General features: G+C 41.5%; 1 protein-coding gene across 2 annotated transcripts in view; it reads right to left on the bottom strand.

Annotated features, from left to right (window-relative positions):
* Positions 1–517: 517 nt before the first annotated feature.
* ubxn4 (UBX domain protein 4) overlaps positions 518–27,776 on the bottom strand; it is a 55,380-nt gene continuing 28,121 nt past the window's right edge. The window contains exons 5-13 of one of the 2 annotated variants that reach the window (XM_046404141.1): positions 25,061–25,223; positions 23,393–23,519; positions 20,632–20,686; positions 15,824–15,988; positions 14,679–14,806; positions 12,259–12,361; positions 5,502–5,633; positions 4,897–5,102; positions 518–1,018 (exon numbers count right to left, since the gene is read on the bottom strand). In XM_046404141.1, coding sequence (XP_046260097.1) covers positions 880–1,018; positions 4,897–5,102; positions 5,502–5,633; positions 12,259–12,361; positions 14,679–14,806; positions 15,824–15,988; positions 20,632–20,686; positions 23,393–23,519; positions 25,061–25,223 — 1,218 coding nt within the window. In that variant the 3' untranslated portion in view covers positions 518–879. Of the gene's footprint in view, positions 1,019–4,896; positions 5,106–5,501; positions 5,634–12,258; positions 12,362–14,678; positions 14,807–15,823; positions 15,989–20,631; positions 20,687–23,392; positions 23,520–25,060; positions 25,224–27,776 lie in introns of both variants that reach the window. The other variant, XM_046404140.1, reaches the window with a different exon arrangement.

The following is a 27,776-nucleotide window of genomic DNA, read 5'->3' as shown; positions in this document are numbered from 1 at the left end:
TCTAGCTTTGAACCTTCCATCCAATACAGACTAATGTAAAAATCTGAGAATGGTTGAAAATTATGATGCTTAAACTGCAATTGCAATTGATGGCCATTGAATATTTTAAAAGGTTTTAACAGAATTTGAAAACTAAGTAATACAAAAAAGATGAGGAAAACATGAAAGTCTGGGCTTTCTTTATTAATGATAGAATTATTTGGGTAAAACAGATCTGCTTTATCAGTGATTTTCACAAGGTTGGCAACAAATAAAAATGAGGTGGTATGGGACTAACATGATCAGCTGATCATGGGTTCCATTCTCTGATCAGGTTACCTTTATTTTAGTTCTTGTTAACACCCAACCAAAACAACTCAAAGGTTTTTTGAAAGTAAGAAGAAAAAAACCCAAAACAGGCTGCTTTCATTGTTAGATGAGGAGCACAACAGTGCTCATTCACTGTCAACTAGAAGAAACACATTTAAGGTGTGAGTTTGGTTTAACTTCCCCAAAAATCAGTGACTGACAACATCAATGTAAATCCAGGCTCAGATCAGCTGTTTAATGTCCCAGACATAGTCCGATCCATTGGGGTCATTTGAGAATAAACAACAAACAAAGGAAAGGGTGCTAAAGTAGCCTTTCACAGTCTAAGATCTTCAACCTGCTGAACCTAGGTTAGGAGACAAGTCATAATTGACAAGAGCAAAATAATCTTAAGCCAAAAGGAAGTTTTGTTTATTGATACTGATCTATTCAAGATGCAGGAATCTGGAACACAGTAAGAGAAAGAGAAAGGAAAAAAAAGATCAGCCTTGAGGGCAGCAACAGCCTTACAACCAGTCAGACTAACTAACACCAGGAGAGTCAGAGGAAGGGAGAGCTGCTGTCACTGCACTACATCTGCTGGGTAGAGTTCCCATTCCAGGTGTTGTTGTCCTCTTCGCTGTCCTCCTGAGTCCGGAGCCGGCAGATTTTACCATCTTTCTTGAAGTCCTTGGGTCGCTTCTCCTGAGTGTGCTTGGAGAGAGTTTCTCTGTGTGGACACATAGAAAAAAAGACAAGATATGCAATGAATTAGTAGTAGCAATAAATCCGTAATAAAATCTCCTTTTCTCCATTACAGAGCATTGATTGTGCTCATGTAACTCAGCCCTAATCTAATAAATTAGAAGCATGATAAATTGTAGAGTAACAGTAGTCCAAATCCAGAATAGTAAAAATCAGCAAAGTGACTCAATAATAAACTGTCACCCAACAATATCTACCTTGCTTTTAGCCACCACAAGATACTTTTCTTACTAGGCCAAGTGAGAAAACAGCCTCTGAATGAATTCAGTTGAACCGTGGTGTGCCATCAGTTCTTTCAGAAGTTACATATATACAGTCCTTGAAGAATGTTTCAAAGTCTTGTCATACACACACACAATAAAGAATGAAAATGTTGTGCATAGAAATCAACAAAAAGGGTTCTGTTTGCTTTGCTTTCTTTGCCTGAGAGCCAAGATGGTGATGTGGCAGCATGGAGCATGCAAAAAAAAAAAGTTTCTGTCTTGCGACAACTTCCTCGACCGCTTTACTGTTATGCTTAGTCCAGCATACATCTTCCAGAGCAGTGCCATTATTCCTACATGCTTCAAAACCACTACCATCATCCCCACTGTCAACCCAAGAAGTCTTCCATATCTTGCTTCATTGACTACCATCCCTTCACATTCACACCCATCATCATGAAGTGCTTTGAGAGGCTCATCTGATCCACCAAGCAGTTTCCCCTCCTCCTTTTCCTCTTCTATCCTCTCCCCTCGTCAGATTAACATGCAGTTCATTATTTTATGTCACTAACTGTGTCCAGTTCTCCTCGTAGTCTTGTGTCTCTCCCTCCCTTTCTCTCTCTCTCTCTCTCTGTATCTTTCTGCAGGTATCTCTCCATCCAGATCTTCAAGTTGAACTGTAGCCGGCTCTATGACCAACCCAATGTGTATTGTTGACATCTGCCTGTCATTCCTCTATGTACCGACTATGGGCGGGGTGGTTCTCCCTACGGGCCGAAATCGAACTGATAGGATAGTGTTTCTCAACATCACATAAAAAAAAGAATACATGAATGTTACAGCAGTTCATTATAATTTTCATTACTATAATTTTCTTATAACTTGTGAAATGTTAAAATCATATTGAGGTGGTAGCAAAAAGTGAAACTAAACAGTTGAGATTTTGTTTTACTTATCTTTTTAGTAATGTCATTTCTCATGTTGTTAATTGCTTTCCTGCCTGTACAACATCCATTGCACGTCTGCCCGTCCTGGGTGAGGGATCCCTCCTCTGTTGCTCACCCTGAGGGTTCTTCCATTTTTTCCTGTTAAAGGTTTTTCTGGGAGTTTTTCCTTAGCCGATGTGAGGGTTGCTGATGTTATGTTAAGCCCTTTGAGACAAACTGCTTGTAAAAATGGGCTATACAAATAAAGTTGACTTGACTTGACTTGACTCATCTTCAGGCACATTAAGACCCTGCTGCTGCCCTCACTGGATCCCCTGTGGTTCGCATATCGTCCAAACTGCTCCACAGAAGATGCCATTGACATCATCCTCCATCTGGCCCTTACCCACCTGGACAATAAACAGTACTATGCAAAAGTTTGAGGCAGGTGTGAAAAAATGCTGCAAACTAAGAATGCTTTCAAAAATGGAAGTGAAGTGAAGTTTATTTTCATCAATTAACAAAATGCAGTGAATGAACAGAAGAGAAATCTAAAATCAAATCAATATTTGGTGTGACCACCAAATACTATGTGCCTTCAAAATAGCATCAATTTTTCTAGGTACACTTGCACACAGTTTTTGAAGGAACTCAGCTGGTAGGTTGTTACAAAGATCTTGGAGAACTAACCACAGATCTTTCGTGGATGTAGGCTTCCTCAAATCCTTGTCTCTCTTCATCTAATCCCAGAAACACTCGATGCTGAGATCAGGGCTCTGTGGGGGCCATACCATCACTTCCAGGACTTCTTGTTCTTCTTTACACTGAAGATATTTCTTAATAACATTGGCTGTATGTTTGGGGTCGTTGTCCTGCTGCAGAATAAATTTGGTGGTAATCATAAGCCTTCCTGATGGCATTGCGTGATGGATAAGTATCAGCCTGTATTTCTCAGCATTGAGGACACCATGAATCCTGACCAAATCCCCAACTCCATTTGCAGAAATGCAGCCCCAAACTTGCAAGGAACCTCCACCATGTTTCACTGTTGCCTGCAGACATTCATTATTGTACTGCTCTCCAACCTTTCGGTGAGCAAAACTGCCTTCTGCTACAGCCAAATATTTCAAATTTTGACTCATCAGTCCACAGCACCTGCCAGTATTTTTTCTGCACCCCAGTTCCCGTTTTCATGCATAGTTGAGTCGCTTGGCCTTGTTTATATGCCAGAGGTATGCTTTTTGGCTGCAACTCTTCCATGAAGACCACTTCTAGCCAAACTTCTCTAGACAGTTGATGGGTGTACCTGGATCCCACCAGTTTCTGTCAGTTCTGAGCTGATGGCACTGCTGGACCTCTTCTGATTTTAAAGGGAAGTAAACTTGGTGTGTTTTTCATCTGCTGCATGAAGTTTTCTTGGCCAACCACTGTGTCTATGATCCTCAATGTTGCCAGTTTCTTTGTGCTTCTTCAAAAGAGCTTGAACAGCACATCTTGAAACCTCAGTCTGCTTTGAAATCTTTGTCTTGGAGAGACCTTAATGATGCAGTATAACAACCTTGTGTCTTGTTGCTGTGCTAAGTCTTGCCATGGTGTATGGTAGCAGAGTTTGGCAGTTCCTCACCCAGTTTTATGCCTCCTACACAGCTGTTAATGACTGTGCTTCATCCTCCATGTGAATTTTGTTTGGTGTAAATGGTTGATCATACACCTGACTATAATCCAACAAAATTCTTGACTTTGTGCAATTGTACCTATAAAACCTGATGCTGGTTGGAAGGCAAGGGGTAAAGGGTAAAATATTGATTTGATTTAGATTTTTCTTTTGTTCACTCTGCATTTTGTAAATTGATAAAAAAATAAAAAGAATTATTTTTATTTTTGATACAATTCTTAGTTTATATAATAAAGGAGTTCTGATTCTGATTCTTCACAGCATTTTTTCACACCTGCCTAAAACTTTTGCACAGTACTGTTTGTGCGAATGCTATTCACAGACTTCAGTTCAGAATTCAACACAATCACTCCTTAACACCTTATTGGAAAGCTGAGCTGGCTGGGCTTGACCACATCCTTCTGCAACTGGATCCTGGATCCCTGACTGGAGACCTCAGGCAGTCTGGATCAGGAACTGCATCTCCAGCACCACCACACTGAGCAATGGGACCCCACAGGGCTGTATGCTCAGTCCACTACTGTTCACGCTGCTAAACTTGAGCTTGAACATCATCATTATGTCTGCTGATGACACAACCGTGGTGCATCTCATCAGCAATAAAGATGAGTCTTACAGCTTACAGACAAGAGGTGAAACTGCTAAGAGCCTGGTGCAGAGCCAACAACCTGCCTCTGAACATAGACTAAACTAAAGAAATGGTTGTTGATTTCAGAAGAGAATGGGAGACCATGGTCCAATGACCATCGACAGATTTTTCGTGAAGATAGTTAAGAGCACCATGTTCATGTTGGTGTTCACCTGACGAAGAACCTCACTTTGTCCTTCAATACCAGCTCCATCTCCAGGAAAGCCCTACAGCATCTCTACTTTCCCATCTTCCACTCCCATAATGACCACCTTTAAAAGAGGGACTACTGAGAGTGTCCTCAACTCCCTGCAGCAGATAGTGAGGACAGCTGAGAAGATCATTGGAGTCTCTCTCCTCTCCATGATGGACATTTACACCACAATGAAATGGAGCAAGGATTTCACTCACCTCTTTGTTTTGTCCGAAGGGGAGTTTGTGAAAGACTTGGACTGGTTGGTAGGACCTCTGGATGCTTCTCCATGAGAAGGGGGGGCTGCAAACAGGATCGAGCTAAGGAATCTCCATACAGCCAGCAAAGGGTAAAGGAGTGTACCCAGGACTGCCCAGATACCACCCCGAGAAGACTGGACCACTGTATTACCTGGCCTGCCTGACTGCTGAGAGAAAGAACATAACGTTGATACAAGAGGCACATTTAAAGGATGGTTCAGGATTTTGGGACATACATGTACATATTTGTTGAGAGCCAGTCTGCCTATCCCACCAACCTCCAACTAAGCTAAGCTAACCGTAACCAAACTTGAACGTTGTACTTAACAAACGAGACTGATATTCATCTGGGTGTAAATTAAATTCCCAAAATGTTCAACTGTGTAGCCAGTGTGAATGAAAATTGACAGTATTAGAGAATGTCACAGCAACACCCTAAAAGATCAGGTAACTCTATTGAGCAACACAGCAAACAAAGCATACTAGTCTATTTGTATTATTTAGGGATGGCTTAGTTTAGGTGGTTGATGTGACACATAGAAGGTAGACTCTGGTAAACTCACTGGCAGAAGCACAATGGAAGCACTTGGAGCCAGTTCGAGCTCCAGAAGAGTTTTGTTCAGGTCTTCACTAGTGAACTCCCGCCGAGGGAACATTGTGGCAAGGGAGAAGTTACCATAGCGATTTCCCACTTCCTGAGAAAAGACAAAAAGCACAATACATTTCAAAGGTGACCCTGTATGAAGAGACTACTATGACAATATTTATAGATGTGAGTGTCTGACATGGAGCCACTTGGAAGACTCTGCCACAAAGTAAGATTAGTGGGTTATCCAGGTGTGACATTGATGATGGTGCCAACTTTAAAATGGGTACCCACTGATGCAGGCTTCACTCCTCCCGGTCTCATCATGTCTTGTTGTTTTGAACCTGACTGTGTCGTGCTGATTAGTGATAGCTGGTTTTGAGATAGTTTTCTGTTTTGCATACTGTAAAATCTAAAACAACAGCCCAAGTAGCTGCAGAGGTGAGGAGCAATTTTGTTGATTTTATTTTCTTCCTTTTATTTTCTTTTTCAACCATATGTTACTGAGTAAGGTAAACTGGCAGTATTCCTTTGTTGAAGTTTAATTAAGTTTCTTTGAAATGTCAAACTTTCTTAATTGAATAAACTATTAACATTTATAATGCATCTGTCCATCATCCCTCCTCTGTGGTTTCTTTTATTTTTTCGTTTTAAAGGGTTCATGTGATAGCTTTTCCTCTTTGTCTCAGGACAAAGGGTGCCATATATTGTGCTGATTGTTAAGTCTATTCAGGCATTCTGATTTTTAATTTTAGGCTACATAAATGAAGAAGATTTGAATATCTCAATTCTGCTTGGACTACACTTGCTGTGGCACTGCTCATCCTATGGGGAAAGACGGGAGTAATTTTTATGCTATGCTCAGGTTTCCCCTTGACTGGGCATAACATATGCAATAACCCACACATGTATAGCCATATAACTTATACTTAAATATTTGAATATTGGTGATATTGATATATTGTTATTGGTGACTCATGCTCTTGCTTTAACCGAAGTTTCCCACAGATATGATTTCATATTAAGTACTTCATTCAAGGTTCTGATGATGCTCCTTGTAATTAACAACTCTGCCTTTTTCACATGAACACTCTTGTTCCTGAATTAACCAACTCAGAACTAAGTAAGACTAACTTAATGTTATCAGTTAGCAGGATCGCCACTGTTAGGGTCAGTGAAGAAGTGCAGCTTAGTGACTCTGTCATGTTTGTTTCTTTCTTGAGATGATTGCTAGTTAAATATTTTTGTTCTACTTTGAGTGGAATCAGTAAAAAACTTGATTGATTTTTTTAAAACCTGATTTTTTACAAAATTCTTGCTGAGGTTTGAGCAAGCTGTAATCTGAAGTAAACAAAACAAGTTACCACATTTTTGAATCTGTTTGAATCTGTTAAATACCTGAATGAAGGTCAATGTAGGAACTTTATGCACAATTCTGAAAATATGAGTTCAGATAGCAACACACTGAAATAACTGTCATGGCACAAAACTACAAAACCCAACAGAGAGAAAACTGGCCCAACTTTTCAGCATTGGCATTTGACATTTGTTTCAGTTATTTTTCATGCTTAGGTTCACATCTATGGCAAAGTATTTTGCAGTTGATTAAATCAACTCAGCAGTTGATTAAACATAAGTAATCTTTTATTTTTTTACATTGAAATACTCATCTTAGGGGCTAGATGATATTGCAAAAACTATGATCAGAAGAATGTTTTTCCATATTGATCAACACTGCCAGTTTTAAGAATATCCTGATAATGAAGCCTGAAGCAACTGCCGTACTCCCCAGGTAAACTTTAGATTATAGTGCAACTGAGACATCTCACTGATGTGTCTAAATTGCACCTCAAAGTATGCGTTTAAAAAAAAAAGGCAAAGTCTGCAAAAACCAGCATGGCCTGAAGATCCACCAGGCCAAAATGAAATGCCTGATGAGCAAGCAAGTGATGCAACGTATAGGTCCAGTACCTGGCGAGACGTAGAAGGAACCAGGCCTGGAGCCACCCCACAGTGCCCAGACCTTGAAACTCCACTGCTCCACTGGTTTCACCCAAGTCAGACATTCAGAACAACACGTGATAAGTGGCCTGCAGACATCAGGAAACCAACCCTGAAAGAGGCTGAGGAAATGGCCAGAGCCGCTTGAATCAGCTCAGCATCCAGCCCCAGTAGTGTGCCATCTGTTGTCTACAAGAAATGCCCCAGACTCTTGCAGTGACTAGATCATCAAGGTCATTTCGAGGAGGGGGAAGATGGCCCAACAGTGGTGATATGCAGAAGGGATTTAGATTCCAAGGGAGGAGAGCTCAAGCAAAATCGAGTATCAGTATATCAGTATAATCAGTATTGTTGTCTGATGCATGTCGGAGTTCCTACTGAGGAATGTATATATTGACACCGCTGTGCAAAAGGGTAGAGTACCTAAAGTGGCAAGTTGCATCAAACACACAGGGGCAGTCACCCAGCTGATGGCAAAGGAGATCTGGCAGTGGCTTAATCTTGCCAATGCCTATGGATCTATCCCATACAAACTGGTGGAAACCTCACTCAATTTGTCCCATGTTCCAGGTAAGATCAGGGACTTTATTCTGGGTTATTACAGAGACTTCACATTGACAGTTACCTCTGGAGCAGTAAGATCTGCATTTCAATATCTGAAGAAGGGCATTATCACCGGATGTACCATTTCTTTGATCAGGTTCGCGGAGTGTGGGACAGAGGGTGATGGATACTGTTGGGCTGGAGGTGTACCGTGGAAGCTAATACAGGCATGCCTAGACATGCATGGGTTTAGAAAAAGTCAATTTCTCCAAGAGATGAGGACTTTCTATCAAGAGTGAGATTAGGATAGGAAGGGACACACAGCCATTTTGTCTTCAGTTTGGCTTCAAATCCAGCTTGGGAAGGGAGAGTTGCACATAAGAGCAAGTGTTGGAGAGGGGGTTTTGGCCTCGACCTGGATATCTCATCTCCGACTCCAGCAGTGAACTGGATACCTGGCTGACATCTGTGGACAAGTTAGGACTGTCTGTTAAGGTCAAAGCATTTTTCTACCAGCACAGCATTCTGCTATGGCTTCTCTGGTCATTGCTAGCCTACAATCATCATCGAGGGCTTAATCAAGAGGAAGGTCAGCCACTTCCTGCACAGATGGGTGGGGCTACCACAAAGCCTCAGCAGCAGTGCTTTATATGGTAAGTAAGAAGAAACCGCAACCTCCCTTTCAGTAGTCTGCCAGGCAAAAGAGGTATTGTTGTGTGAAAGTGGGTGAGAACCCGTCTTAGTTACTTCACACATTACACCAGTGCTTCTCAAATAGTGGGGCGCGCCCCCCTGGGGGGGCGCGGTGCGATGCCAGGGGGGGCGCGTGTGACCCTGGGGAACATGCTTTTTTTGTCGTACTAGAATAAAGTGTAATTGCACATCCACTACAGTAGTTGGCAGTGGCGCTCTCATTGTCAGAGTGTGCGCAGGGAGTATTAGCTCTATGGTGTAGCGGCTTTTTTGCACCGAGCAGGCGATATGAAGTGCAGTAAGCGAACCCTTAAGAGACAACATGAAGAAATTTTTAACAGGGATGAAAAGAAATGCGGAGAGAGACGAAGATAATGAGACAAAAGTAACTCACCCGAAAGCTAAGACGAGGAAATATGACGAAGCATATGTAGCGCTTGGCTTCACTGTGACTACAGTGGGAGACGAAAGACCGGTGTGTTTACTGTCTAAAAATGTTGGCAGCGGACAGCATGAAGCCAAATAAATTAAGGCCCCACTTGAAGACATTACATCCCAATCATGCTGATAAGCCGCTGGAGATTTTTCAGCCAAAACGTGCCGAATATTGCCAACAATCATCCCGCTTTCTGAAAGCTACTTCAGTAAACCAGCGAGAATTGTTAGCATCCTATTATTACATATTATTAAATATTATTACATATTATTATTACTATTATTTATAGTCGCGGCAGAGAGTGGGGGGGGGGGGGGGGGGGCGCGAATTGTTTTCTACTTGCTGGGGGGGGGCGCAACAGAAAATAATTGAGAAGCACTGCATTACACTATGTTTTTCAGTTTATTTAATTTTCCATTGCTTAAGTAACCTTCATTTACTATCTCGGGTTTGTTTGTGTTTTTGTCCTTTTTTGCAGACCTACCATGCTGGAGAAGTGGTTTGCAAAGAGAGCATTGCATTTCCTGGTTTCATAAAATAAAATATGGTACTGGATGAGGCAATATAGGTGTGCATTGTCACTCTATATAAGCAGGGGAGCTGTTGCTGCTTGAAGAATAAAGGTGAGGCCATGCTGCCATTATCACGTGCCTTAATTTCCTGTAAATATTAGTTAATTTTTCTGAGAGTATTTTAATTTGTATATATAAATATATATATGAATTATGCCCGAGTAACACGGGTTATGGAGAGCACCATGAATAACACTCGTGCCAGGCTATCCCACATGATGTACAGACGATCCAACAATATCAAAGTCTCAGGTATAGAGGAGAGAACTCACAGGAAGTGTGGGGAATATGAGGCAGTTGCCTAGATTGAGTCTCGGCTGCAGCACAATGAGCGAGTGGGAGCATCAGGACAGGCAGGACACGGTAGGAACCCAAAGACACCAGCTGGTCTGAGCAGGTGTGGAAGAGGAGTGGAAAATGCGGCAGAAGAGGGTGTGGACACAGTCGGAGCAGTGGACCAAAAGATCTCGTGGTCAGAGCTCTGGAAGGCTGAGCCACAGAGGATTAAATTCCTCATTCACTTGGTCTGTGATATCCTCCCCAGCCCATCTAACCTCTTTTGCTGGTGCCTGGCAGAAAATCCAATTTTCCATCTGCGCAAGAGCAGCAGATTGCTACAGTACATCTTGAGCAAGGAGGATGATCGCAGGCTCATTCAGCAGGCAACAGCAAATGGCAAGACGCTCTATCACCTTTGTCAGGGCGTGAAGCCACAATAATATCCAGGTCAGACAGGAGGGCTTCTGGCGACAGCTCAGGACTGGCAGCTGCAGGTTGATCTAGGGAGAAAGCTCAAGTTCATCCATTCGACCAGACATTATTCTGGTTTCGGAAACAACAAGGCAAGTTATCCTTCTGGAGTTGACTGCCCTCTGGAAAGAACATATGGAAGAGGTATTTAAAAGGAAGAGGGCTAAGTATGAAGAGATGGCAGATGAATCCTGAAGAAGGGGATGGAGGACCTGGTGCAACCCCACTTAGGTTAGCGGTACAGGATTTGCAGGACAGGTACTCATCAGGACAGTCAAGACGCTGGGAATCAAGGGTCTACACAGCGGGAGAGTCCTGAAGAAGATCACAGATGCAATAAAGAAGGCATCCAGATGGCTGTGGATCAAACCATCCTATCCAAAAGTCTATTCCCCAAGTTTCATTCTTTCCTCTGTGCAATTGGATCTAAGCTGCTGCCCACCGTCTGCTATGCAAGGCAGGAAGCATGCAGTTTTAAAGAGATTTATGTCTGCTGTGACAGGCTTTCAGAATCAAAGAAAAATGTCTAAAACTTATCTACAGTACATATTTATCAAATACTCTACTGCGATAGTGTGATTGTTCAGCCTTACTTATTTACAACACATTTTCCAAAAATGTAACATAAATAAAGAAACAATAAAAACAAATCAAACAGAATGTGATAATTTGCTTATCTTTTTTGACACATATTCAACTGAAAACAGTACAATGACAATACATTTTATGTTTTACCTCAGGAATCTAATTGATTTTTGTAAATATATGCTCATTCTGAATTTGATGACAGCAACACATTTCAAACAAGTTGGGGTAGGGGCAACAAAAGACTAAAAACTTGTGGAACATTCCACAGGTAAACAGGTTCATAGTATCATGACTGAGTATGAAAGTGTCCTCGCAGGCTTAGTCATTCACAAGCAAGAACAGAGCAAGTTTTACTATTTTGTGGATACATGACTTTTTCCAGAATATTGCAACATGGGCTCTGGAACACTTAGTCAATCCAATGTCAGTGAACACAGTTCATTTGTAATTGACTGCATTCTGTTTTTATTCATTTTTTTACAGTGTTACAACTTTTTTGCAGTACAGATTGTAAGTAAAAGCATGCAATGCAAGGAGATGATGCACTTGCTTTCTGAGTCACAAGTATTGGGGCACCTGACCATTGCCAGTTGGGACTTTAATGACATTGCATTCTAAATATTTAGACAGCTTTGTAGCTATAACAGCTTCCACTCTTCTGGGAAGGCTTTCCACAAGATGTTGGAGTGTTTCTGTAGTAATTCTTGCCCATTCATGTAGTAGAGCAATAGTGAGGTCAGGCACTAATGTTGGACAAGAAGATCTTTATTCCAGTTTCATCCCAAAAGCTGAGGACAGGGCTCTGAGGGGCTTTGCCTGAAAAACAGCCCCATAACAGCTGTGTCTGGTTACTTTATATCCTATATAGTGTTGCATTATTGTTTATTCAGTTAAGTGTGGCATAACTGATGATATGAACAACTGACATGCTGCGTTAGTCAAGAAAAAAAAAGGATATGGCTTACATGTCCAGTCTCATGAGAGCTGATAAGCTCTGATTGATTCAGAAATTCAAGCTCAAGAAGGGCCTGATCAAAGGTGAGAATATGTTTAAAGAAGCAGCAGCCAATAATTATTCCCAGGGAAGAAAAAAAAACATCCCAAAAAGAGCAAGAGCAGTGACTGTATGAAAACACAACGGTTAGACAGACCTGAACAACAAAGTGTCGAGCCTCCTGCAGTCTGCTCTGTGAGGGGAACTGGTTGGTGAAGGATGAGCCATCTGGGAGGCGGAACTGTATCCTTGCTATGGTACTGAACACATTCAAACACACAAACAAACAGGTAAATATTCAACAGAAACCTCTGTGGAGAGATTAATTTTAGTTACACTTGAGCCCTTTCTTCATGTGGCCTCATATTGTTCAAACTAAGCAACTATTCTGTACTTGTTACACTTGTCATAATAGTTACCACAATAATATAAAGGCTTCCTAAACAGCATTCAGATACAAAATCGTTGAGGAAAATATATTTTTACAGCAGACTTTTGCATTGCTTACCAATGCAAGAAAAGTTCTGTTCGATTGTACCATTAAGCTAGTCAGGTGAGTCAGTATTTATGATAGCAACACCATGGATCTGGACCAATGTTGTAACAATTTTAAGGTCAATTTCTAAAATTTCATTTATATGCAAAGATTTAGGAAAAGCATTTTCAATCCAACTCTTAGCTTTTATGTGACATTACATCGTTGACATCGTTCTGTCTAGTCCACATGAGCAATGCCCCATTCTCTCTCTTAACCAGGGAGTACAGTAGGTTTAAACACTAAATTACTCTTCCAAACCTTCAGATATATGTCATAATAAGAGATTTAACCCAATTACACATCTTATGGGACAAATTGCCCACAACTGTCAACTTCATTTAGAATGCCTCAACTTATCTGTGCAAGTCAGCATCTAAAGGAATCTAATAATTGATCAATACATATGGCGATATAGAGAGCAAAAATAAATCTACCAATACTTGTACACAACTTTAAAAAAAAATCCTCAATAAGTTATCAGAGTTTGTCAAGCACTTTGAACATCAGCACCTTTTAAAACAATTGAGGTTATCGTCATTTCTTGAGTGCTATTAGCTCAAGAAAATCATTTATCTGCCGTTTTATGCTTGTTTACAATCATACTGTTTCAAGAAGTTAAATCAACATTTTTATGTGCCCGAATTATATGCTGGTGTATCCAAATACACTATACTGCGAAAAGTATTTGCTCATCTGCCTTTACACGCATATGAACTTAAGTGACATCCCATTCTTAATCCATAGGGTTTAATATGATGTCGGCCCACTCCCTTTGCAGCTATAACAGTTTCAACTCTTCTGGGAAGGCTTTTAACAAGGTTTAGGAATGTATTTATGTGAATTTATGACCATTCTTCCAGAAGCGCATTTGTGAAGTCAGACACTGAGACACACAAGACAGCCTGGCTCGCAGTCTTTGCTCTAATTCCTTGCCTTGTGCACTGGTGCACAGTCATGTTGGAATAGGAAGGGGCCATCCCCAAACTGTTCCCCCGAAGTTTGGAGCATGGAATTATCCAAAATCTCTTGGTATGCTGAAGCATTCAGAGTTCCTTTCACTGGAACTCAGGGGCCAAGCCCAGCTCCCGAAGAACAACCCCACAACACAAGCCCTCCTCTACCAAACTTCACACTTGGCACAATGCGGTCAGACAGGTAACGTTCTCCTGGCATCCCGCCAAACCCAGACTCGTCCATCAGATTGCTAGATGGAGAAGCATGATTCATCATTCCAGAGAACGCGTCTCCATGGCTCTAGAGTCCAGTGGTGATGTGCTTTACATGCATCCAGCGCTTTGCATTGCACCCTTTCCATGAAAAAGCTCTATGCACGGTTTTTGAGCTAATCTGAAGACCACATGAAGTTTGGGGGTCTGTAGCGATTGACTCTGCAGAAAGTAGGCCACCTCTGTGCACCATGTGCCTCAGCATCCACTGACAATGCTCTGTGATTTTACGTGGCCTACCACTTTGTGGCTGAGTTTATGTCGTTCCCAATTGCTTAAAGTTTGTTATAATACCACTGACAGTTGACTGTGGAATATTTAGTAGTGAGGAAATTTCACGACTGGACTTGTTGCACCGGTGGCATCCTATCACAGTACCACGCTGAAATTCACTGAGCTCCTCAGAGCAGCCAATTCTTTCACAAATGTTTGTAGAAGCAGTCTGCATACCTAGGTGCTTTAGGTGCTTGATTTTATACACCTGTGGCCATGGAAGTAATTGTAACACCTGAATTCAATTATTTGGATGGGTGAGTGAATACTTATAAGTTATTTTGAAGCCCTGTCTTGTTTTCTCCTACTTAAATTGTCTCAGTATTTCATCTGTTTGAAATGTTTCATCTCCAAAATGTGAGCAGGGGGCATATGAATTTTCTTGGGCAAACTGAACCTTTTCTGATTACAATTTTTTGTGACATATTGACGCGATTTTGATAATGCAACATAACAAATGATTGTACATTTTCTTCTGCACTGCTGGCAGATGGAACATGTACGGTTTATATCACTCCTTGGTCTACATGAACTCTTTACCTCGTTCCCCTGACTACTGCTCTCTTCCTGACCTCCTGCTCTGCCAGACTGGAGTGCAGTAGCGCCTGCTTGGCAACCTTTTCCTCGTCCTCCATTTTGGCATAGCGTGCTGCTCTGTCAGCTCGGTCCTGCAGGAAAGAGGGGACAAAGTTATAAAAAGGCCACATGTCTTCACTGTTTCTCACAGGTACAACAGTTCAAGTTAATTCTGTGCAACTGGGTAGGGCGATTGTGGTCAACCTTGAAAGTATCCACAATCTACTTTTCAGGTGAATCATGATATTTAATATCCTCTTAGTTCTGTATCCAAACTTCACATAACCTCATTGACTCGCAGATCTGCACTACATGAACAAACCAACAGGGTGATGCAACCACACACATTTGGGTCCACTCCACCAATGCAGTTACAAAAGAAGAAAATGACAAGTCAGGTCAGTAGCTAACCTAGCTAAACCCAATGTGCTACATACCAGCTTGGGTGAAAGAATAGTTGACTTCTCAATTCCCACTGCCTCTCAGTTAACAGTACTAGCTTATTGTTGCTCAAATTAGCAAAGATACAGCCTTCTCCAACTTTTCTGCACATGCACATTGCATTGAATTGCATGTTCAATATCCTGGCAACTTTCTCTGATATATTTGTGCGCTCATCTTGCCATGATCTGCTTCTCACGTCACCATTACAGTTTGGCTGCAATGATAACAATGAATGTAGTACTATGAAAGTCACATTTAACAATGGGCCACACACAGACAATATGATGTTGAATATTAGACAGAAAAGTGTCTTCACTGAATATTATGACATTGCAGTGAAGTTGATCACTGACCTTTTAGATTTAAAATGTCATCACCATTTGCCATTTGTTGTCATTAGTGCATTAATTCCTGAGCCATGGCTAAAAATGTATTTTGTGAGGTCACAGTGACCTTTGGCCACCAAATTCTATTCACTTTATCCTTAAGTACAATTGGACTGCTATGCCAAATTTGAATTAAGTGTTTCTGAGATTCTGAGTTCATGAGAATGGGACGGATGAAGGGCTGGATGGACAAACAACCTGCAAATATAATGCTCTGCTCACAGCCACTACCTGCACAGGGACTTGAAACAATGAGAGGAGAGAGAAAGATAAGCTTACCAAGGCGATCTGCTGTTTGACCCGCTCTCTAGCAGCCCTCTCCTCTGCCTTCTCTCGACTCCTTTCCTCTAAGAGTCTCTTGGTCTTCTCCTCTTCTTGTTTCCTTTTAAAGTCCTGCAAGTTCTTCCCCACCTTCCTACGCTCGATTTCCTTCTGGATCTCATTCTGAATCACAGCCAATACACAGATAGGTCAAGGGTGGAGCGGGACACATTAATTATGTATTAAAATCAATGTACAAGGAGATGCTTGTGTCAACAAAACAAAGCATCTTTTGTATTTCAGAATTAAGTTGAAACTATATGTGTTCATAGCTGCAATAGCTGCTGCAATAGCAGCTTCTGCTGCAATAAGTGGTAATTGCAGGGTGCTGGTGCATTAAGTTTAGTGCCTTACTGGTGAAGTGTACATGTAAAAGCTACATATTGTCACTTTAACCACAAGCTATACATAACATCGTACATACACTGGAGATCAGAATTAAAGATCAACCTACAATTTCCTAAACGTCAAAGTCAGTTTTGGGTTTATCCTATTTGGGTTTAGTAATTAGAGAACCCTTTCAGATACCTCCCAGCTATTGGTGTTAATCTGACACCTGGTGCTAATTTCCTTAATTATCTGACAAACCCTATTTAACTGTCAGTCTAATTGTCCAGTTTTCACTGACTTTGCAAGGTGGTGAGACATTCCAAAGTGACAAGATACAAGATAGGTTTATTTGTCACACACACAATCATACACGGTACAATGTGCAGTGAAATTCTTTATGTCCCTGCTACCAATAAATAGATAAGTAAAATATTGCAAAATAGATATAAAAATAGAATATTACAACATCACAAATTCATTCATGTCCCCCACGAAGGCTGGTCGTCCACAAAAGGCAAATGCAAGAGAGGACAGGATAATGTGGAGAATCTCAATGGACAATCGGTTCAACACTGCAGCTGGAATTGCTCATCAGTTCAGTGCTGAACAGGGTAAGGATCTGTCTCGTCATACAGTATCTCAATGTTCAAGAGCATTTGGACTGAAAGCCCACTCTGCAGTGACCAAACCTCTCATTAGAAGAAAGAACCAAATGGCTAGACTAACCTTTGCTGAGGAGCATGTGTGGACAGAGGAGAACTGGTCCAAAGTTCACTTTAGTGATGAAAGCAAGTTTAATTTATTTGGGTCCGATCGGAAACACTATGTTCGGCGTAAAACTGGGGAAAGACTGAACCCACCTGGAAGTAGAGTAGACCAAAATCACACGGGAGCAGTGTGAGAGACTACTGATGTGGCCACAGATGTACTGAAGTACACTTCCTACTAATTCTTCAGATAATTTAGTTGTAATCCTTCTCCGTGCTGTCATCGCTGTTCTCTAATTTTAATCATGTGTTTTCTGCAAAATACAGGGTTTCTGTTGAAGTGCCTTGGTTATTTAGTAAAACACTGTTGTAGTAGCATGGTATAGCCACAACAAAAAATCCTTCAAATGTTGAGCAATAAAGATTAAGATAAGATAATCCTTTATTAGTCCCATAACTGGGTAACTACAATGTTACAGCAGCAAATAGGATATAGAGGGTGCAAAGCACGCAAGGATAACTACACAGGAAGTAAGGAAGTACCTGCAGCTGTACACAGTACAGAAGAGAAAAATACTATTTACACTAGAGTCCCTCAAGTTATGATTAGTGGATGGATTAATTATTGCACAGGTTTGTTTCAGGGACTAAGTATGTAGGTACTGATCCTTGTAGTAGTGTTACATGAATAAGGATTATTGCACAATTATTACTATACATGTATTACTGCACAGGTCTGGCGTGACCATTTTGTCCCATTATTGCATGTTTTATTGTCCAGTTAACACATTCATCAGTTTAAATGTCCAGTCCATCAGCTGTGAATGTTGTGGAGTCTGACACCAGTGGGCAGGAAGGAGCGGCGGAGGTGTAGCAGTCTGTCACTGAAGGAGCTGTCCAGTGCTGTCAGAGTGTCCTGCATGGGGTGGGAGGGGGTCTCCAGCATGGACGACAGCTTGGCTATCGTCCTCCTGTCACCCACCTCATCCACTGAGTCCATGGAGCAACCCAGGACTGAGGTGGCTCTCCTCACCAGTCTGTCCAGCCTCTTTTTGTCCCGGGTATAGATGCTGCCTGCCCAACAGACCACACCATAAAAAAATGGGTGATGCCACCACAGAGTCATAAAAACTCCTGAGGAGTGTTTATGACTCTGTGGTGGCATCACCCATCAGTGTTGTCAGTCCAGTCCAGTTTATTGTTGAGGTGAACGCCCAGGTACTTGTGGGAAGTGACTCTCTCAATGTCTGTTCCCTGGATGTTCACCAGTGTGGGTGGGGTGTGCTGGCACCTACTGAAGTCCACCATCAGCTCCTTGGTTTTACCAGTGTTGATTTGGAGTTGGTTCTCTGGCACCAGTCCACGAATCCTTGAATGAGTTCTCAGTACTCTCTGTCGTCTCCGTCTATGATGAGGCTGACGATCGCAGAGTCGTCTGAAAACTTCTGTAGGCGGCAGATTGGAGTGTTGCACAAAAAAATCAGAGGTGTACAGAGTGAACAGAAAGGGAGCCAGAACTGTTCCCTGTGATGCACCTGTGTTACAGAGAAGCATGTCAGACTCACAGCTCACAGACTCATGTGTCCTCACATAATGTGGCCTGGCCGTCAAGTAGCCCACGGTCCCGCACACTCCAGTTTGTCTCCCAGCAGGGTGGGCTGGATGGTGTTGAAGGATCTCAGGAGCCTGGGACTGATGCCATCTGGACCTGCTGCCTTCCTTGCCTTCAGCTTCCTCAGCTGGTTCCTCACCTGCATCACTGTGACAGACATATTTGAGCAGAGAGGAGAGGTGCTGGGGACTGAGGAGGGGGAGCCCATGTCTGCTGATGGGGTGTGAAGTGGCTGAGGGCTGAATGTTGTGGGGGGTGGGGGTGAAGGGGTGGGGGGGGAGCAATTCACAACAGAAGTGGGGGGCAGCAGCAGGGACTGAGCGGGGAAAGGTGCAGGTGTCTCATCAAACCTGTTGAAAAACAGGTTCAGCTCGTTTGCTCAGGCCTGGTCCCCCCCAGTCTGAGTCTTGGGTTCTTTGTGGCCTGAGATGGTCTTCAGGCCCTGCCAGACATTGCTGATGTTCTTGTTCTGCAGCTGCATCTTCTTCCTGTAGCACCTTTTCCCCTCTGTGATCCTCGTCCTCAGCTGGCGCTGCACAGACTTCAGCTCTTCTCTATTCCCTGACACGAAGGCCCTCTTCTTCTCCTTCAGGAGAACCTTGATGTCAGGGGTAATCCAGGGTTTGTTGTTGGAGAAGCACCATATGGTCCTGGTGGGTACAGTGTTCTCCACTCAGAAGTTAATGTCGTCTGTAATTGTGTGAGACAGGCTGTCGATGTCCTCCTCGTGGGCATCCCTGAAGACTTCCCACACAGTGGAGCTAAAACAGCATCCTCAGCTTCATCAGACCATTTCTTCATTGTGTGGGTCACAGCTGCCTGTGTACCAGGGGTTTGTACACAGGCTGGAGGAGCACCAGGTTGTGGTCAGCTCTGCCCGGGGGGTGGGGGGTGTAGTGATGTATATGCCTCCTCGGTGTTGGCATAGAAAAGGTCCAGTATTTTATTGTCTCTGGTGTGGCAGGTAACATACTGGGTGAATGAAATTAAAGAGGATGAAGGAGCGGCATGATTGAAGTCTCCAGAGATGAGGAGCAGGGCGTTGGGGTGCTGTGTCTGCAGCCTGCTCACAGCTAAGAGCTGGAGAGGGAGAGATCTTACAATCCCCATTATGACGGAAGGGAGGACAGGCCGATATTGTCTCCTCCTGACAAGCCACGCGGCCCCTGCACAGCACCTCCGTCTCATCCGCCACGTCTCTCCATACAGTAGCCAGGTGTTAGCCCAGATTGCTAATAGCTGATCTCTAGTGTAAACAGTGGAGCCATGGCTCCACGAAGAATCCCCGTACGCGGTTGTAAGTGCAACAGCAAAAAGGAAAATGAGTGCAAACTGCACAGACGTAGCGTTCTTGTTTACACAGTAAAAACAAAGAAGAGCAAACAAAAAGAAGATGTAATTACAAAAAAAAAAAAACACAAGAAAAGCTCAACAGTGTGCCAGAGCTGCTGCAAAAGGCTGCCACTCACGCAGCGCCGGAACTGGTTATATAATTTTGGAAAAAATCAAGTGTTCATAAATCGTTCTTTAATTTTGATCTCCAATGTAGACCAATAAGGACCATGTACCAGACACAACGTGCTCCTGGAGCACCCACGTGTCAGAACTGTGACCTACAAGGGTGTGTATGTCCTAAAAAAACACAACACAGTGATAACCTGGTTGGTTAACAGTTAACAGTTAAATTAACTACAATTTTTAAAGGACAAGTGGCTGAGGATAACTCGTCCCCCAGACTGTCATATGGTGTCGCCATTTTAGTCCAAGCACACTTTCTCCACAAACATTCAAACATTACGAGCTTCAGATGACAGCAAGCAGCCAAGAAAAAGATAATGAGGGAATTTACTGCACTCTCTGAAATAAACATTTCAGCAGTATACTGGGTATATCTTTTCAGTTACTTTTTGTAAAAACACTGCTCAAAGGTGCAGTAAAACAAGAAAATAATACAAGTGGTATAAAAGAACTTGGAAATGAGAGATAATAATTAACTATCTTTCTCCCAGAAAATGACCTGCATACTTGTGATTTACGCTCCTTGTGATTATAAACCTGTGTGCAGCCCCACAGAACTGAAGTAGCAATTAATATCATAAAAAAGTTCATCTCTCTACCTCTTCTTCTCCTAGCTTTCTCTGCTCACGTCTCTCCTCCAGTGTCCTGGTCAACCTGATAGGACAAAATAATTGTAAAACATCAAATTTACTTTGATAAGGATAAGTATAATATGCAAGGTATATGTAAGTTTTATTTCCTTCCTCATACTGGCTCATTTTTCTTTTCTTACTCATTTGTCGTAACTGGCTGAAGTTCATGTTAGATATGATTGGCTCATGGAGCTAAACAATTCTGACAAATTACTGAGAATTGAAATATGAGCAAATTTAGGTCAGTATTAGAGTTGGAATGTTATAATAATAAATTGTAATTTATTATTACTAGTTGTAATGGAATTCAGTCACCAGGCAAGTCTGCAAATCTCATTTTTGTAGAAATAATCAATTACATGTTTATGGTGTCAATTTTTTTTTTTTGCTTTTTATGAAAAGACTTTTACTTTGCTACAAGTACACTAAGGTAGGGCTGTTGAAAAACTGATGTTTATGAAGCTTGTAAAAGTTAAGTCTGATTGTGGAAAAATCATACACTATATAGACAAGAGTATTCAGAAACACCCCTTTATTACTGAATTCAGGTGTGGCATGGGGCTGTTTTTCAGGGATTGGGCAAGGCCCCTTACTTCCGCTGAAGGGCAATCTTTATGCTTCAGCATACCAAGACATTTTAGACAATGCTATGCTTCCAACTTCATGGCAACAGTTTGGGGAAGGCCCTTTTCTATTCCAGCAAGACTGTACGTCAGTGCACACAGCGAGATGAAAGATGATGAAGAAAGATGAAAGTGACATATTTTGTCATTGGAGGGAACTCACTCCAACGAAATTTGTGCTCTGCATTTAACCCACCCAAGTGACGTGCAGACACACAGCAAACCCGGGGCAGTGGGCGACCGCGTGCAGCGCCCGGGGAGCAGTGGGGGTTAGGTACCTTGCTCAAGGGTACCTCAGCCATGGACACCGGTACGGGGAATCGAACCAGCAATCCACCGGTTACGGGTCCGACACCCTAACCGCTGATCCACGACTGCCCCAATAGATCAATAAAGACATTGCTGGATGAGTTTGGTGCAGGAGAATTTGACTGGCCTGTACAGCCCTGACGTCAACCCCATCGAACACCTTTGGGATGAACTGGAACAGAGACTGTGAACTAGGCCTTTTTATCAGTGCCTTTCCTCACTATTGCTCTACTGCATGAAGCTGTTATAGCTGCAAAGGGAGGCCACCTCCATATTAATGTCAGTGTATTTAGAATACAATGTCATTACAGTCCCTGTTGATGTAAGGGTCAGGTGTCCTAATACTTGTCTATATAGTGTATCTAAGGTGAATAAAACTCTGATCTTGAGTGTATTTTAGATGGATTGTTATTGGATACCATTGTAGAAACAGGTATAAGGCTAATCTGTGGGGTGCCCCAACTGTCTCGCACCCCCACCGTGCTCAACTAACCTTGAACAAAGGAATCTTCCGAGGGACTGGATGGAGCCTGAATGTATTGAATGGCCCATTAGGTAAACTGAGTCAAGTCTGAACCCCCATGGTTGGGCCTGGCCACATGGTCACTTATCACCCTGTGAGGGACCTTTAACACCTCCTGCTTGGCCAGGCCCACTGAAGGGATAGGTCTTCATTCAATGTTGGATTTGAAATTTATCTTGTATATTATGAGAGAAATGCATCATTTTAATGGTCTCAGTGCGAGAAGTACAAAGTTCTAAGTGAAGAAATGCTAGAGACAATTTATATGTGATATTTCTGAACTTTGGGAGAAATGTCCCTGCTCTGGAGAGACACTCCCCTTCCTGCTGCTATTGTCTTTAGATATGCACCGTGGTGACCAAAAGGTATCCAAGCAGAAAGAGTGCCATTTTCCATTTAATATGCTTTGTTCTGGTTGGATATTTAAGGGAAGCACAAAGACATGGTCTTTGAGTTGTTCTGCTATCTTCAGACCTCCCATGCTCTGCATGTAGCCATATCTATTTCAGGTATGCTATGTGGTACTCTTGCCTATTATCTTGTTTGACTGATCTACTGACAGTTGTGGTTACAATAACTGTTAACTGTTAACCTGTAGCATTGCCTTGCTGAGGTACCTTATCTAATAGGCCTAAATGTCTATAGAGATCTGGAGTTTTGAGATTCTTTGAGTTTCTAGACTTTATAGTTTATAGTGAGCATCAATGGGTGCTATACCACGCTCTGAACCACTGAGGAAAATAGAAAAGATTGAGTGTTATGTTCTGTAACTGCTAGCATAGGCTCAGTTCTGGATCGCTGAACATCTCAATCCAGGGCCCGGGCTATTTCCCATGTTTCGTAGCTTGTCGGATAGCTTTATGCCTAAATCTCTTACCCCTGAAATATTTAACCAGACTTAGTTCTGCTGGATAGAACCTGTTTCTTAGGAGGTGTGGTACTGATAGTCCACCTAATAGAAATTTTATGAATCACAGTCAGAATGGTTAAAATTATTATCTCACCTATGTCTCATTCAAGCACTGGAAAGACAGAACTCATATTGGGGGAACATGGTACAAGTACTAGTTTCTCCCCTTTCACAGGCATTTCTAATGTTTAGTACTTGATGAGAAATATCGTTACATGCATTTCTTGTAATGATTATTTACTGTTGTTTCCCTTCAGCTGTCATTTGACTTATACAGTGATGACAAACACCTCAATACAAAGAGCATTGTCTATCTAGCATACACAGAGCCTAACGTGTGTGTGTGTGTGTGTGTGTCCATACCTTTCAACCTTAGCATCCAGGTTTTCTTCATCCTGAGAACACTGAGCTGCATTATCAAAAGATGCACTCTCTGCAAGAGTCTCTGTGGCTGAAATGCTACTATCATCTCCTGTGCTTGAGAGGGATACTATGCAAAACAAAAACATACAAACAAGAAGCAATTGGTAACTTGTTTATTGACACCTTGTCAGCACAAAGCAAACAAAGTCTATCCATCCTCTGAGCTTTACATCCCTACTCAGTTTCTGTGTGCAATCCTGTTTCATCCATTGTAGTCATGCCATGACTGTATAACATCTTTAAACCCATTTAAGACTGTCTGCTCTTACTTTCCAAAATGAAAATTGCAAGGTAAAAAGGGTTAAGAACACTGGCAGCAGGAATTGTTCAATTTGTGCATAACCACAAAAAAACCCTACTTGCAGAGAAAATCTTCAGAAAGTATCATTAAGACCTCTGCAACCGGATAGTTTCTCAATGACTTGCAACTCCATCATTTTAGAGAACACAGAATGCCATTTGAACATGGATGCATTTTACATGGAGCACTGTCTAACATCACCGTGGCCTATAATACAATTGCCAGTGCTGAATGATTAGACTATTGAAAGTGAATATTAACGACACCATCTGTCAGGACTATATGTCAGACTATGGAAGATGTTTGAATTCATTACTTTTTTCACCCATACATTTCAGAATTTGAAAGACAGAAGAAGATAAGAACAAAACATAAAAATACATTTTCATACATCTTCAGCAACCCAATAACTGGAGTCAGACTCTTTATAATTAAAGGTCTAAATTTAGCAAGTTGGAAGAGAGTTAAAGTATTTGCAAATTCTCAAATTTGAACATGCACTGTAAAAATGATAACTTGATTGATGCTGAATTAATAAATTTTGTATTGTTGGATCAACTTTTATTTATAACTGAATTAGTTGAGACAACACATTACATTGAGCTCTTAAATTCTTGGAAAATACAAAGTGAATAAACATAGATTCAAGTTGAGCAAACTACCTACAGGAAGGCGTGTTTGCCTTTATATGTAAACAAACAAGAAGAACATATAGCAATATGAATGATGTTCTTAATTACAACATAAATTTTCACTATTTTTGAATAGTAGTTACTGCCAAAATATGAAGTTGTGGCAGACTGAAGAAAAAAAACTATAACTTAATGTGCAGAAATTTGATAACAATTTATTAACAGCAACAGTTATTTCAGCACAGAACCGTGTTTTTAACACTGCAGCATAATTCTTTAATTGTTCAATATTTTTTCCACTACTGTTGACCTTTACACTGCGCAGCAGCACCGCATTGCCCTCCTCTCATGGAGCGGATTCAAGTAAACTGCAGTGCAACGACTTAAGACAAACAGTGTAGTACTAAATGGCAATGTGAAATATTAGACTTAGCCAGAATTTGTTTTAAAAGTTGAATAAACTCAAAAAAGCTGTGCATCAAGTTACTAAACATTTTTACACTGTACCACCTTAGATATTTTTACAGTGTGCTTTTGTTTGGTACTTTTGATTGGTTAATGCACTTCAGTGTTTTTGTGCCATTAAAATTGCCATTGTGCCATTGAAAACAACTCCAAAAAAACCAACAAAATGCCTTGGTGGAAAATGAGTATGCATGATACAGGCTCACTCACCTTTCCCTCTTCCTTGCACTGCTGCAGGCTCTGCAGCTGCTGACTTAACAGGCAATTGTGAAGTTGAAGCTGGAGCAGGTTCTATAGTGTCACGTGGACTGGCCTCGACGGGAGCACTTGCCTCTGATAACACTGCCCCACTTCTACCATGTTGAGCATGCATCTGTCAGAAAACAGACAAAAATCATTGCCAGAAAGAACACCATGTAGCTTCATCTTAGTTCATATGTTAGATGGTTGTCTTCACATTTGGGGTTGCGGAATACTTGCTTTAAACATCATTGTGCACACTATAGCTATGCCAATTGGCCAAGTGCTTTTGTTAAGTTACTCAGGCATGTCCTTCAAATTAATAGTGTGATCTTACAGCACACAACTAAGCAAATGTGGGCAGTAAATTAACATGAACAAAGGAAAGCAGCAAAGTCTGACTGTTCTGAAGTTCCCCACACACACACACGCCCCAGCCTCGAGTGATCTTGTACTGAGTGCCTGTTCTTGAATTTTTCCTGGTGTTAGTGCTTGTGTGCCGTCCTTTAATCGAGCCTTTGCCAACAATTGGTAGGATTTCTTGATATAAGTCACTTCATCTATGTCCTGGTTGTATGTCATGCATCATCATTATCAGGTTTTTGCTGCTTGAGGTATTCAGTTAGCAGTTCATCTTTGGGGGCCATTTCTAGGGGCCAAAAGTAGATCCTTTGGGTCCTGTGCATTAAGGGTGGGGCCCCCAAGTGGAAGGATGGATTCATCTTATTGTGGTGCAACGCATAGGTGTGTATATATATATATATATATATATGTGTATATATATATATAGATAGATAGATATATATAGGGAGAGAGAGAGAGAGAGAGATGTATACACACATACATTATTACACACATACAATATTTAGGAAAGCACCAATAACAATACTACGTTAATATACTCATACTTGTTAAAAGTTCACTGACACCAATTAAGAACTTGATAACCTGTTGTACACACTGCTGATCACCACTGCTGGTCTGCTGGTGTCAGTGTCAGAATCACATCACAGCATTCACATATTAGACATAGTTTCATTTAATATATTCAGGGTTCATTCCATATATTCACGGTTCATTCCATATATTCAGTTTCATTCAATATATTCAGTTTCATTCCATATATTCAAGGTTCATTCCATATATTCAAGGTTCATTCCATATATTCAGAGTTTCATTCCATATATTCAGTTTCATTCCATATATTCAAGGTTCATTCCATATATTCAAGGTTCATTCCATATATTCAGAGTTTCATTCCATATATTCAGTTTTATTCCATATATTCAAGGTTCATTCAATATATTTAAAGTTTCGTTGCATATATTCAAATATTAATTTTCTGAACGGCATGCCATAATATATGTGTATATATATACATATATCCCTTGTTGATTTTGTAGGTTTGCCCACTTACAATGAATGAAACTGTGTATAATTTTAATCATAAGTAGATTTTAATATTGAGAGACAAAATATCACATAAAAACCAAAACAACAATATATAAATTTTATTAATTTATTAGCATATTTTAGCATGAAATAAGTATTTGATCCCCTATCAACCAGCAATAATTCTGGCTCCCACAGACCGGTTAGTTTTCCATTAAGAACCAATCCTAATCTCAACTCATTACCCAAAACGCCTGTGTCAATTTACATCATTATGTATACATCACAACGTTATATTCTAACGTTTCCACCATGGCCAAGACAAAGGAGCTGTCTAAGGACATCCGGGACAAAATTGTAGACCTGCAAAAGGCTGGGATGAGCTACAAGTAAATAAGCAAGCAGCTTGGGAAGTTGAGAAGTTAACAGCTGCTGGAGCAATTATTAGAAAATGGAAGAAACACAAAGTCACCACTATTCTCCCTCGGTCTGGGGCTCCACGCAAGATCTTGCCTCATGGGATATCAATGATCATGAGAAAGGTCAGGGATCAGCCCTGTACTACACAGGAGGAGCTTGTAAATGACCCGAAGGCAGTTGGGACCACAGTCATGAAGAGAACCATCAGTAACACACTACACCGTGAAGAATTAAAATCCTGGTGCGTGTGCAAGGTTCCTCTGCTGAAAAAGGCACATGTAGTGCCTCTGAAGTTTGCCAAAGAACACCTGGATGATCCAGAGGAGGCTAGGGAGAAGGTGATGTGGTCAGGTGAGACCAAAATAGAGCTATTTGGCATCAACTCGACTCGCTGAGTACAAAATGCTGAGTACAACCCCAAGAACACCATCTCCACTGTGAAGCATGGAGGCAGAAACCTTATGCTTTGGGGGTGTTTCTCAGCTAAGGGGACAGGACGACTTCACCGTATCAAGGGGAGGATGAATGGGGCCATGTACTGGGACATTTTGGGCAACAAACTCCTTCCCACAATGTACCTATGATTAAAATTATACAGTTCATTCTTTGTAAGTGGGCAAACCATCCATTCATCCATTTTCTATACCGCTTATCCGTCAGCGTCGCGGGGAGTGGGCAAACCTAAAACCCAAAATCAACAAAGGATCAAACAATTATTGCTCTCACTGTATGTATTGCCAAAAGTATTTGCTCATCTGCCTTTACACGCATATGAACTTAAGTGACATACAATGCAGTCAGACAAGTAACGTTCTGCTGGCAACTGCCAAATCCAGACTCATCTTTTTCCAAGATGGCGCTGTCTCAGATGGCA

This window comes from Scatophagus argus, chromosome 11 (genome assembly GCF_020382885.2).
Source record: "Scatophagus argus isolate fScaArg1 chromosome 11, fScaArg1.pri, whole genome shotgun sequence".
Taxonomy (NCBI): Eukaryota; Metazoa; Chordata; class Actinopteri; family Scatophagidae; genus Scatophagus; species Scatophagus argus.
Note: the sequence above shows the minus strand (reverse complement) of the source record. Positions and strands in the feature narration are given on the sequence as shown.